The following is a 14,042-nucleotide window of genomic DNA, read 5'->3' on the forward strand; positions in this document are numbered from 1 at the left end:
ATTTTTAGATCAACCTTTTCATGTGACCTTGACCTTGGAGGTAGCGGTCGAATTGTTGCGCTCTGTACATCATCTCATGATGGGGTTGTGTGACATAATTGTGCCAAGGTATCTTAAATGAAATGCTGACTTTTTTTTTTTACATTTCACCTTTAAGAATAAACTTGACCTTGGGAGTAGGGACTCTGTTGTTGGGCTCTGTACATTGTCTCATAATGGGGATCATTTGAGCCATGTTATAACTTTTCAATACTTTAAAAGTTATAGAGTGAACATGAAAGTGTTACATAAAGACAGACAGAGTAACTGTTGGAGGCCATTCCTATTACTACCCCCCTCCCCCCCCCAGCTAACTCACAGGGGATTAACAAAGAATACTTACCATCCATACATGCCATCCTATACTAATACTCATTGATTTCAAATTTTTCAACGTTTTTTTCTCTGGATTTATCTGAAATAAAAATGAACAAAGGATGGGAACTTACGTTTTAATATTTGAAAGAGCTAAATTAATCAAATTTACATATCTTTTGGGTTTTTTTAAGGTTAAGTGTTATTAATTTGTTTTTCCTGCTAAATATGCTAAAAGAATGCAGATTAAAGGTGAAGAGTTTGTTGATGATATAGCAAAAAGTGTAACAAGTAAATGGCACAGCATAATGCAATTTTCAAGTTAGCCATTTTTTGATACACAGTTGTTAACACCTGTTGACAGCTTTATGAATAAACAATGGCCATAAGCAACAAGAGCTGTCACAGGAGACAGCGAAGCTCGACTAATAAAATACTGGACACAGTAAGGAGGACAAAACTATGAAAGAAAAATCAATTATGTTTAATTATGTATTAAGTTATAGTAAAAAAATAGTATTTGTTAACATAAATTCCAAGATCAAGGGGAATAATTCAAGAAATAGTCATGCTAGAGTTATGGACCTTGTCACAAAACATTGTAATGATAAGAAATATAAAAATATTTGAAGTTTGAAGTAGATGCCTTAAAAAGTAAAGAAGTTATAATATTTCTTAAAGAAAATCCTAAGTTCAAAGAGAGATAAATGTGTAAATATTGCTTTAAGAGTTATGAACATTGTCACATAAAATGTAATTGATGATAAGGAATAAGTATTTGAAGTTTGAGGTAGATACCTTTAAAAATAAAAAAGTTATAATAAAAAATAACATTTTTCTAGTAAAAAAAATCTAAGTATATGGGGAAATAATTCTTGCAATATTGGTGCTAGAGTTATGAACCTTGTCACATAAGATGTGGATGATGACAACATAAATACAGTCAAACGTGTATTAAGCGACCGGGCAAGGGAAACACCCAAAACGGTCGCTTAATGAAACGGTCTCTTAAGACAGTCAGCGTGATATAAAAGTCAAAATTTATAAATGACATCTTTTTTATTCGGTGGGATTGTTTTTCAACTTCATTTTTATATAAATGTTGAAACAAGTACGCTCCGATAATCTAAATGGATGCAAATGTAAAAAATAACTTTCTGATATTTATTGACAAAACAGTTTCAAGATCCATTACGTACATGTTTGACATTTTTTCCAGAATTTTTTAACTTCTCCGTTGTTTTCCTTGTCTCCAACACGAAAACCCTATTAGTGAAGACGTTTTCTGTTGTGCATTTTTTTTCATTTGAAATAAACAAACTACATCTATTTGTTACGATTAATTTAATGGCTGATCAAGTTCAAGGTCAATTCAATGCAGTCTAAATGTCAACAAGCGAAGCGTATACACCATCTCAGTATGGGCGGAGCGTTGCATTGTTTATCCGATATTATTGGATAATACACGTCACGCGTATACTTAACTTCATTTGCATACGCTAAAACGGTATGGGAAATAGAGTTTTTCACACGTTTATTGTTGTGTTTTGATTGTTGACACTTGTGACTTAACGAGGTGGCGTTCTCTAAAAACACAATTACTTGACAGGTAAAAGTGGTCGTTTAATGAAAAGATTGATGTCAATTAGGTGACTAATTAGCGGTCGCTGGTCGCGTTGAGCAAAAGTCGCTTAATACATTAAAGATATAGAGAGAAAATGATCGGGGGGAATTTAAAGTGGTCGTTTAAGACAAAAGTCGCTTAATACACGTGGTCGCATGGGCAAGTTAGACTGTATATTTGAAGTATTTAGTTCATCCCTTTAGAAATAAATAAGTAACAGTAAAAAAATAACATTTTTTATGGAAAATTCTAAGTTCAAAGGGAGATAAATCTGAAAATATTGGTGCTAGAGTTATGAACCTTGTAACATAGGATGGGGATGATGATAACGTAAATATATTTGAAGTATGAGGTTGATCCCTAAAGAAATAAAGAAGAAACAGTAAGAAATAGTACTTTTTGAGGAAAATTCTAAGTTCAAGGGGAGATAAATCTGAAAATATTGGTGCTAGAGTTATGAACCTTGTCACATAAGATGGGGATGATGATAAGGTACATATATTTGAAGTTTGAGGTTGATCCCTTAAGAAATAAAGAAGTTACAGTAAAAAATAGTATTTTTTAAGGAAAATTCTAAGTTCAAGGGGAGATAAATCTGAAAATATTGGTGCTAGAGTTATGAACCTTGTCACATAAGATGTGGTTGATGATAAGGAACATATATTTGAAGTTTGAAGTTGATACCTTAAGAAATGACAAAGTTATAGTGAAAAATATTTTACTGCACCAAAACTTTAATCTAAAATCTGGACGCGGACGCCGACGCCGGGGCGAGTAGGACAGCTCTCCATATACTTCGTATAGTCGAGCTAAAAATACATATCAAATAGTATGTTTAATTCATTAGCACCAGTCCTGTCTTTGAGGCTATTATTTGAGAAAACCAGACAGTTGTATTTTACGGTATCTAACAAATAAACCTAGTATGGTTTCTGACAATAAACTTAAGTCTACGTAAGTCTAAATTATATGACACTTAATGACCTGCTTTGTACCTCGTGCATACCTGAAACAGCTCAATGCCTGGCTTTGAACATATCTGAAACAGCTCAAAGCCTTGCTCCATGCATACCTGAAACAGCTCAATGCCTGGCTTTGTACATACCTGAAACAGCTGAATGACCTGCTTTGTACATACCTGGACAGCTCAATGCCCTGGCTTTATACATACCTGAAACAGCTCAATGCCCTGGCTTTGTACATACATGAAACAGTTCAATGCCCTGGCTTTGTACATACCTGAAACAGGTCAATGCCTGGCTTTGTACATACCTGAAACAGCTCAATGCCCTGCTTTATACATACACTGGAGCCGCGATATAGCGCTCTTCGGTATAGCGCTAATCTCAGTAGAACGCTCATATGCCTTGGCTCCCAAAAAAAAAATCGTATTTTTCGCCGATTATAATTTTTTTTTCATGTATATCAATACCGCACCTTATCCACTATAACGCTTGTTCAGTGTGTCAGTCGAGTGCAATAAACAGTCATAATTACGTCACTCATGATAAGAAGGTGTGAAGTCATACAGGGGTAAGCGTTAATCCGCTCTTTTGTTCATTTTGAACTGTTGATCAGTCAGGTATCAAACTGTTAGCTAAAACATGCAAACACCGAAGAGTTAAGTAAATCACCCAAGCGTACAATTAATTTTAAAATTACTTTCGATCTATTGGCAAAAAAGTTGTTGAGGATGACTGATTTTTTATTCACAAGAGACAGCAGGAAAGACAATTAATTTAGTCCCATCCACTAGGTATCAATTTTCATGACCACACATAACACACGTTAACACCGCTGTTTTACTGGAAATTTATAAACAATTGTACATTCGTGGTTTATATTTTTAATTCGTAAAGTTCATGTTTATATTAAAGATATTCAGTAATGCTTTACAAAATAATTAATAATAATATATAAAAAAGCTTGGACTGATATCCATTGGAAGGTAAGTAAACAATCATTTCCACTAACAAGCGTTATATTTTTCTGCGATGGGTGGGGTAATGCGATATTTTCGCTATAATTACACAATGAGAGTTTTAAAAAGTTACTCGTTACAACGCTGTCTTGAGATCATGGACCCCAACATGAGCGCTATATCGCGGCTCCAGTGTACCTGAAACAGGTCAATGCCTGGCTTTGTACATACCTGAAACAGCTCAATGCCTGGCTTTATACATACCTGAAACAGGTCAATGCCTGGCTTTGTACATACATGAAACAGCTCAATGCCCTGCTTTATACATACCTGAAACAGCTCAATGCCCTGCTTTGTACATACCTGAAACAGCTCATGTCTGGCTTTGTACATACCTGAAACAGGTCAATGCCCTGCTTTATACATACCTGAAACAGCTCAATGCCCTGCTTTGTACATACCTGAAACAGCTCATGTCTGGCTTTGTACATACATGAAACAGCTCAATGCCCTGCTTTATACATACCTGAAACAGCTCAATGCCCTGCTTTATACATACCTGAAACAGCTCAATGCCCTGCTTTGTACATACCTGAAACAGCTCATGTCTGGCTTTGTACATACATGAAACAGCTCAATGCCCTGCTTTATACATACCTGAAACAGCTCAATGCCCTGCTTTGTACATACCTGAAACAGCTCATGTCTGGCTTTGTACATACATGAAACAGCTCAATGCCCTGCTTTATACATACCTGAAACAGCTCAATGCCCTGCTTTGTACATACCTGAAACAGCTCATGTCTGGCTTTATACATACCTGAAACAGCTCAATGACCTGCTTTGTACATACCTGAAACAGCTCAATGCCTGGCTTTGTACATACCTGAAACAGGTCAATGCCTGGCTTTGTACATACCTGAAACAGCTCAATGCCCTGCTTTATACATACCTGAAACAGCTCAATGATCTGCTTTGTACATACCTGAAACAGGTCAATGCCTGGCTTTATACATACCTGAAACAGCTCAATGCCTGGCTTTGTACATGCTTGAAACAGCTCAATGCCCTGCTTTATCTTTGTACATACCTGAAATAAATCAATGACCTCCTTTGTACATACCTGAAATAAATCAATGGCCAGCTTTGTACATACCTGTAACAACTCAATTCCCTGCTTTATACATACATGAAACAAATCAATGACCTGCTTTGTACATACCTGAAACAGCTCAATGCCCTGCTCTGTTACAAAAGCTATCTCTCCAACATTAGTCCAAACAAATCCTTTAATTTGATTTGATCTTCCCTGAAATATAAAGAAAAATACCTCATTTATACATACATGTTTCTTAAATTAGCAGAATATCTTCTAAAAAATGTGAAAAAAGATGCTTATTGTATGTGACTATGAGATTCTTGAACCCTTAAAGGGTAGAAAGCTTTATCTTATGAAATATTTTTTATCAAATTTATCAACAGTAAAATTACATTGGTTCCATAATCTTATGGTCGATTCTCGAAGAGCTGTAACTTAAAATATGCCTCTGTTATTTATTTCACACACATGCATATTGTATGTAGACAGAAGAAAGTGTTCCATTACAAAATATTATTCTGCCATTTTAAATAGGAGTTTATCTGCTAAGCAATGATTTCATTCCTGCTCACTTGCTTCTAAGGCAATTCATATATATTCATTTCATACAAGCACTTTGAAATTATTATTTTTTTAAAATTCAAACAATAATTTTTGCAGCAGGTATATAGCTTTATACACTTTAATTTACTTTATTTCTTTAATTAAGCAATACTTATTCATTCTCTCCTGGAGCATCACTACTTAATTCAGGTCATCAACAATACATTATTATTCAACTCTTCAACAACGCATATTTCTAAAATCTTGTCACAAAGAACATTTTCATGGGTTCTTAATATATTCGTGGACTATTTATTTTTCAGTAATGTTAAATGTAAATACATTGGTAATGTGATGCAAGATAATCTTACATGAAATTTCCTCAGATCTTATATTCGTGGATTGATCTATCCACGAAAATTAGCATCCTACAAATAATAATGATTTTGCAATACTCAACCATCTTACATGTATATGCAGACCTACCTTACATGTCTGTGAATACTCAGCAGTGTCTGTTGTCAAATCCTCTTGGAAATTTATAAATTCCTGAAAAAAAAACAACCCTTAAAGTCATCATTATTCTCCATAAACCTGCTTAATTTATGTCATGGATTTACCCTGCTTTGAATTTGGAATAGTCCATTTAAACTATAAGGAATTTCAATGTCAAAATATGAACATACACCAAGAGATGTGTTTGTTTGTTTTGGGTTTTACGTCACATTGACACAGTATAGGTCATATCGCGACGTTCCAGCTTTACTGGTGGAGGAAGACCTCAGGTGCCCTTCCGTGCATTATTTCAGGCACAAACGGGCACCTGAGTAGAACCACCGACGTTCCTTAAGCTAGCTGGATAGCTTCCTCACATGAAAGAATCCAAAGTCCCTGTAGGGATTCGAACCCACAGCGGTGAGGGGCAAGTGGTTTTGAAGTCAACGACCTTAACCACTCGGCCACGGACGCCCCCCAAGAGATGTGTCAAAAATTGTTATCCTACCGGATAATTGATTGGTGCTGACTAAATGGTGGAGACTTATCAATTATTGTTATGTGTTTATGAAATCTACGACATTCCCCCCTCCTCCCCCGTAGTCACTACCCCCACTCTAAAAGTGCATCCCATGACATTTGTCCCATGTTGTAATGTTACGGTGGACATTTGCCCCAAGATTTCTGATTATTTTGAACATTCCCTAACAATACATGTATGTTTAATATAGTATTAACTTTATATGCTTCAGTATTTTAATGCATTTATTATTGGCTGAACTGAAAAAAAATATTTACTGTAAATGTGTTTCTTTTTTATACATGATATTCTTATTTTGGGGCAAATGTGCGATTAGATATTTCCACCAGGGGGCAAATCTCCATTAATGCAATTTTAGAGTTGGGGACCTAATGTCCAGGGGTTCAAGTTTCCAGCCTTTTATGATTGTTTCCAAAACAAAACAAGATGTAAAAAAACTTATATAACAAAATTGCCATATCTTAATCCAAGTTAATCCTATATGAAAGAGTTGATAATTATGAAATTCTGAACTGAATTTATCTGCAAGCAGACGCACATACAAAAATTAAAAATAGCATTTTTTTTCTTTGTTTCTTTTCTTTTTTTATGAGCAGCCAGAAATTTCAATAGCTCCTTGAAGACTTATTGTCAAGCAATAAACGTTGGGATTTCAAGAAATTTTTTAAATGTAATACTTTTATTTCAGGAATAATCTGAATTATAACAATTTCTTTTCATACCACTGACTTGGATGATCTTTGTATAGCTAACACTCGTCTATCTGGTGAAAATTTCATAGAAATAACCTCACCCCTGTCCTCCATTCTGAAATTAGAAAGGAAAATCACAAAAATGTTCCATTTTTTAACAATAACCTTCTAAAGTTTGTGTAATGGACTAGCCATTCTATGAAAATAGAATAGTCCATTTGAAGTATAAGGGATTTTAATATCAAAATATAAAAATTGAATTACAATCAGTATTTTTAGCATAGTCAGACTGTATAATATGATGGCAAGGACGACCTCATACATTTATTATAGTAATGAGTAGCAGGGTATACCCAGCTGTTGTTGTTTTGTTTTGTTTTTGTTTTGGGGGGGGGGGTTTCACAGGTAGGAAAATTAACATGATATTTTAGTAAAAGGGGAAGAATTCTTTAATCAAGAGATATCTTCAAACAACAAAAATCCTAAAAAGCTATGGAAAAATTTAAAAGACTTGAGTGGAAAAGCTGAAAACCACCAAACTAATTACATTAATGATGACAGTGGAAATCCAGTCTATGACCCTAAACAGACAGCAGAAATTTTTAATACATTTTTTTCAAATTTATTCAAAAATGCAGAAAATATTACAAAACTAACAAGTGCAAATGAATACATACTCAAAGAAATGTTAAACAGCATAATTGACCAAAATACACCAAAATTTGATATTCCACCTATAGATCCAAGTCAAGTCAAACAAGCATTAGATTCTCTTGATGTTACAAAGGCTACTGGACTTGATGGCATTAGTGCTAAATTTCTAAAAACTGCATCCCCGGTTATATGTAGACCAATTTCTACTATTATCAATTTGAGTATCACAACAGGTAAATTTCCTGAAAAATTAAAACAGTCTAAGGTCACACCATTCTTCAAAAAGGACACAAATCAGATAAGAATAATTATAGACCTATATCTGTTCTTCCAATACTTTCTAAAATATTTGAAAAACATGTGTCTGATCATTTAAAACAATTCCTAGAATTGTATAATTTCATTTTCAACACCCAATCAGGATTTAGAACAAAACATTCATGCGAAACTGCATTGACAAATATTGTGACAACTGGATTAAGGCAATAAATGATGGAAAGCTAATTGGCACAATCTTTCTTGACTTGTCAAGGCATTGACCTTGTAAATCATAAGTTACTCATCCAAAAACTTTATTACTATCATATTTTCTTCTGGTGCAATTACCTGGTTTACATCATATCTTGAAAATAGAACACAGAAGGTCACTGTATCTGGCAACCTATCAAAATCAGCAACAGTCATATCAGGGTACCTCAAGGATCTGTCCTTGGACCTCTGCTTTTTCATCATATACATAAATGATCTACCACTCCATTTGAAAACCTCAGAGCAGATCTTTTTGCTGATGACACTACTCTCATAGCATCAGGTCCTCTCTACACAAGATTTACATAATAAACTTCAAACTGACCTTGACAATATTAATCTATGGTGCAAACAAAATGCAATGATGCTAAATGCCCAGAAAACAAAAGCAATGAACCTGTCATCCAATAGAAATAAACAACAATTATACAACCATTACATCTGCAAGAACATGAAATTGAATTTCTGAGACAGAGAAGTAACTAGGTATTCATGTTGACAATAATCTTAAGTGGAAAACCCAAGTAGACAAGACATTAAAGAAATGCAATACTTAGTTGTACCTTCTCAGAATAAAACCTTGATGAAAATGCAAGAAAATAGTTCTTTAATGCCCATATCTTACCTACAAGGTTATTGTTGTACAGTCTGGGGGATTGTAGCAATGCACAGATTTGGGATATACATGAAATAAAACATTTCAGAAAAGAGCTGCAAGAATCATGTTTGACAAAAACTATGATGCTCTATTTGCTGAGTTATTTAATGAATTAAATTGGATAAAATTTGATGAAAGAATTAGATACAAAAAAGCTGTCATTATGTATAAATCTTTAAACAATGCCTCATTTCCACAGTACATGAAAAACAAATTTCAATTTATTCATCAAAGACATGAGCATAACCTTAGGTCAGCAAAAAACTCAGATTTATTTGTGCCACAAACCTAAAAAAGAAATTTTTAGAAAATCTCTGACATATTCAGGCCCTAAACTATGGAACAATATCCCTCATTCTATTCGTAAATCTGAAACTATTAGAAAAATTCCAAGCTTCCTATATCAGTTGGAATTTCACATAAGTACCTTGGTCTTGCATAGATTAAGTATTAAGTAATATATGTACATGCATTGTGTTTTGAATATGTATTTTGTTTGAATGTACATTGTTTTTGTTGTGTTTTCATGTATATATTATGCATTTTTGTCTTCATGTATGTTATTTGAAAATTTTGCTGTATAACCATTATGTAAATTATGTATATTTTATGTATATTTATGTTTTGAGGCCCACATGGAAGATTGGGAAACCAAATGTGTAGCCTCAGTAAATAAAGACTTTACTTACTTACTTACTTACTTTAGCATCAAGCAAAATGATATTTATTGATAATAAATAAGAACATGTCATTCCCCAGTCACAGGGAACTGATTGACACCACTAAATACCAGTTTTTATGAAAAAAGTGTCCAACATTAACTTCGTAGGTTAACAGTAAAATAGCCCCTGCTAAAGCCTGTAAACAAATAATTAAAGCTTGATACCAAGAACCTAAAGAGTCTAAACTACATGTAGTAACTGTTCATAATCAATATTGTCCACTGCATTTCCATACTACAATATATATTAAATATCTCCTAGTAATACTTACCTAAATGTGATGCCATTTTTATCATTTGGCCCCTTCACAACTACTCCCATTGATCCACCAGATCTAACAGCAAATACCTGAAGTATATAAAAGATATTGAATGATTGTAGGTTCAATACTAAATTTATTCAACCAGTTCAATAAATCTAGTATTGAATCTACACGAATAAAATATTCTAATTAATACCATATATAATATAAGAACGGTAAACTGTTGAAAAGAGTCATTTTTTATTGTATGCTTCTGTAGTGTAATGCTAACATTAACACACTTTAACGCTATGCTTATATATAACGCAAGTGACATCACGTCACAATTACTGGGGAAAAAAACATTTGGCTCCTGCTGGCAATTATCTCCTTTTTTTTGTTAATGTGGATATTTGCCCCCCGCCCCATCCATTGTGGAAGGGCAGACATCCCCCATCCCCCCTTGGGGCCAATATTTGCAGTTAAAATATGGAATGAATTTCAAGGAAAACAAAGCACTGAAACACCTTACAGTGATAATAATGCATTCTGTTTAAATTAAAGTGCATGCATATTATAAGCCAATAAGGAAACATGTTAAAGATCACTGAACAAACTGCTAATTTACAGTTTATTATGACCAATCTTCTTGGCAGAAATTCCATGAAAAGAAAACAGAAACTGTAAAGGAATTAATTAAACTGTTAAATAAAGATCCATGTGTGGTCCATGTATTTCAGACAAACATTATTGCTGATGTTATATCCTGTTTTATACACAGTGACTGGAAAAAAACTTCTGTTCTAAATGCACTTCAAGAGATTTTGTGTTTTAATTCAATGAAAATTTGAAACTTTCGGGCAGTAATTAAATTCCGATTTCATATTTTGTCATAATTGTAAGCATGTATTCTTAAGTTTAAAAAAATTCTCTAAAGTAAATAAATAACTAAATTAACCTCATTAAATTTTGCATTGCACAAATTTATGCACAAATTAGTGTATGATAATGAAGATTTTCAAAAAAGTGCCGGAATTACTACCGTTCACCAATCTACAATGCTGTTCAACAAATTTGTTTTCATGATACTTCTTAGTCTAGTTATATTACTTAATATCTTAAAATACTTGCATGATCAAATACGCAATTTGTGTGTGGTGGCGTGAGTTTATCCTCCGCATGATGACAGTAATCTGACTATACAGTATCTTAGCTTAAGGTCTTCAGCGTACCCCTTTATATACTATGAGGACGTGAACGCTGAAGACAACCCCGTAGAGAAAGTCAACCAATAAACGTGCCAGGAATCTGATACGCTCGTATTTATTCATCGAACATGCCATGAAGTAAAGTGAAGCATACCTTGATAATCTGTTGATAAGCCAAGGATGGACAAATAAAAATCTTATTACAAACATAAACTACCTTATGGTTTCCGACAGGTAAAAATTTCGGCACTTGGGTGCCATATTGCCAAAATGTTTGACCATGTGATTACAAGATTGACCTTTACGAACCCATGTGCTTCCAATATTTTTATAATTACTTTTTTTAAAGTTGAAAAAGGTGATTTACTAACTTTTGTATTCAATAAAATCATATTTAAAGCTGCATGCCTCCAGATTAGTCAAAATATTTCAATAAAATCAAACTTGAGAAATAGGTACCACGATTTTAGGAAAAGCAAAATGATTCAAGATTCAAATAATATTTTATATGTTATGTGCGGTTAATAACTGATGTTACAGTATTTACAACTATATTTCTACTGCGTTACTAACGCAGTAAGGGCTATTTATTCAATATTTTGACCACTTTTTGGTAATTTACGTGGGTTGTAAGTGCCATTGATAATGTGTAAATTGCTTCCTTTTGGTTATTTCACAATATTATACATTTAAATACATTTTAAAAATTTTCATGAAAATTAGCGTGAATCTGGTTTAAGTATTAAAAAAATAATGAAAATAAATACAAACATTATCTTGAATATAAATATTGAAATCAATTGTCAACAAAGATGTTCTAAATATAGTACACGACTCTATTCTAATCGGTTCCCGCGAATGACGTCATACGATGTCTCGCGTGGCACCTAAGTGTCATGGCCGACTGTAGTCGGAGTAATTGATGTTTTACAGTTAAATAGGCAATTCTAATGACGGTATTAATATTTTGATACTTTATTTGGTATAGAACAATGTTAAAATAATTGTTTAATCATAAAATGCACAAGAATTGGTTGGGTCAAGACTGGGACATAAGATAATCTTATGTCCCAGGTCAAGTGTATTTGCAAGTGAAAAATAAGGTTAAATCAACTTATGTTATTCTGGTTAGGTTTCGTAACGGGTCTAATCCAAAACGTTAATGCTGCATCAGATGAAAAACAAAAATGTTTAATAGCGGCATATAAAGTTTTGGAAGCCAGAACTAACAGTATCTGTGCTAGAGTCTAGATCAATACATATGTAATAGATGACCAAATTTACTTTATATAAGTACTATATTTCTATTTAATTCTGATATCTTAATTTCCATTATGCTAGTACTGATACTTTACAATCACGTTTGAAACACTATACGATCACTTTTGAAACACTATACGATCACTTTTCTTGTTTAAAGTTAGGCAATATTATTACGCTGCTAAACAATAAGTATTTGGAATCATTTGGCACTTTTGCCAACTTAAATTTATCCCATTCTGTATGTTAATTGCTATTAACAAGTGTCCTGTTAATTAACACGTTTATGACGTCACTTTATGACGTCAAACTTGAACGAACACTTGGACGTGAAGGTTTGACGTCATAAAAGGGAGAAGCGCTCTGACCACCATTGCGGTAATCCGTCGTTTTCATTTCTCGGAAGTTTTCCGATTTTCTTTTATTTCCCCTACCTTATTTATTTTATATGCATGTTAATTATGAAATATAATGACTTAAATATTTAATACAATTCATAAAACTTACATTTGCCTTTATTCTCATTTCTTTTGTTTAATTTACACAAACGGTCCTGTGATATCGAACCGAAAGACTGTTCCCCGTTTACACATAGATAAAATTTCCATAATATAAAACATTTCAAATACAATCAATTACATCAATTAGAAATCAGAAGATGAAAATTTGGAATATTATTTATCATAATTAAAAGTGCAAGGATAATCCCAGTCAAACAACTGTCAAATGGCTGAAATGGAGTGGAATGGGGACAAATGTCCACACGCAAATAACATTTAACAGATATTTCTGCGGGTGATTGCCATCCCTTTCAAAACATAAAAGTTATATCTGCACCGTCAAAGTACGGGGACAAATGCCTCAGTAAGGAGGGGGGTGAGGCAACAAAATAGCCACAAATGTCCAAGAATCCGATTACTGTTATATAGACGGACACTAGTGCACTTATGTTTCAATTAAGGAAGTGATGTTTCTACCCATTATATTATTACGGTTTTGTTCAAAAACTCAATATAACCTGTTGATTTGCATCATCGTAGAACACATTCGTCACTTTACTGATGGGTTCGAACCTTATTGGCGACTTTGACAGTTCAATATAGTGGAGTCCGTCCGAAGTAGCCATTTTAGGTTGCACACCCTCAAAAATCAATAATACATTGAGATCGGTATGCCTAAAATACGAAAGTGAGATTTTTGACGAAAGTGAGCGAAAGTGAGCGAAAGTGACTTTTAAAATAGTAATTATAACATTTTAATAGACTTTTAAAACAAACTTGCAGTTTGTAGACGTATATTATTAGAAAATAATTATATTTATTAACAGAAATAATCATAATGATGATTTAATCGCTACGAATTTGCATAATTTCTATACTGCAGTACACAAGTTCTTATATCTTCCTTGAGTTCACATTGAAAAATACGAAAGTGACTTATAAAATATTAAATATTCTTTTTAAATTGAAATTTTTACTAAAATTACAATTTGTAGATGTATA

At 33.3% G+C, this 14,042-nt stretch overlaps 1 protein-coding gene across 1 annotated transcript in view; it reads right to left on the minus strand.

The window, feature by feature from the left end:
* Positions 1-13,686, minus strand: part of LOC132756024 (regulator of MON1-CCZ1 complex-like) — a 61,621-nt gene extending 47,935 nt beyond the window's left edge. Inside the window, exons 1-6 of the mRNA XM_060746983.1 lie at positions 13,559-13,686; positions 10,103-10,179; positions 7,300-7,384; positions 6,028-6,090; positions 5,122-5,208; positions 383-454 (exon numbers count right to left, since the gene is read on the minus strand). Of these exons, the coding sequence (XP_060602966.1) occupies positions 383-454; positions 5,122-5,208; positions 6,028-6,090; positions 7,300-7,384; positions 10,103-10,179; positions 13,559-13,666 (492 nt within the window). The 5' untranslated portion in view covers positions 13,667-13,686. The remainder of the gene's footprint in view (positions 1-382; positions 455-5,121; positions 5,209-6,027; positions 6,091-7,299; positions 7,385-10,102; positions 10,180-13,558) is intronic.
* Positions 13,687-14,042: the final 356 nt, after the last annotated feature.

This window comes from Ruditapes philippinarum, unplaced genomic scaffold (assembly GCF_026571515.1).
Source record: "Ruditapes philippinarum isolate M1 unplaced genomic scaffold, ASM2657151v2 ctg1017_1_1_1_1, whole genome shotgun sequence".
NCBI classification, from domain to species: Eukaryota; Metazoa; Mollusca; class Bivalvia; order Venerida; family Veneridae; genus Ruditapes; species Ruditapes philippinarum.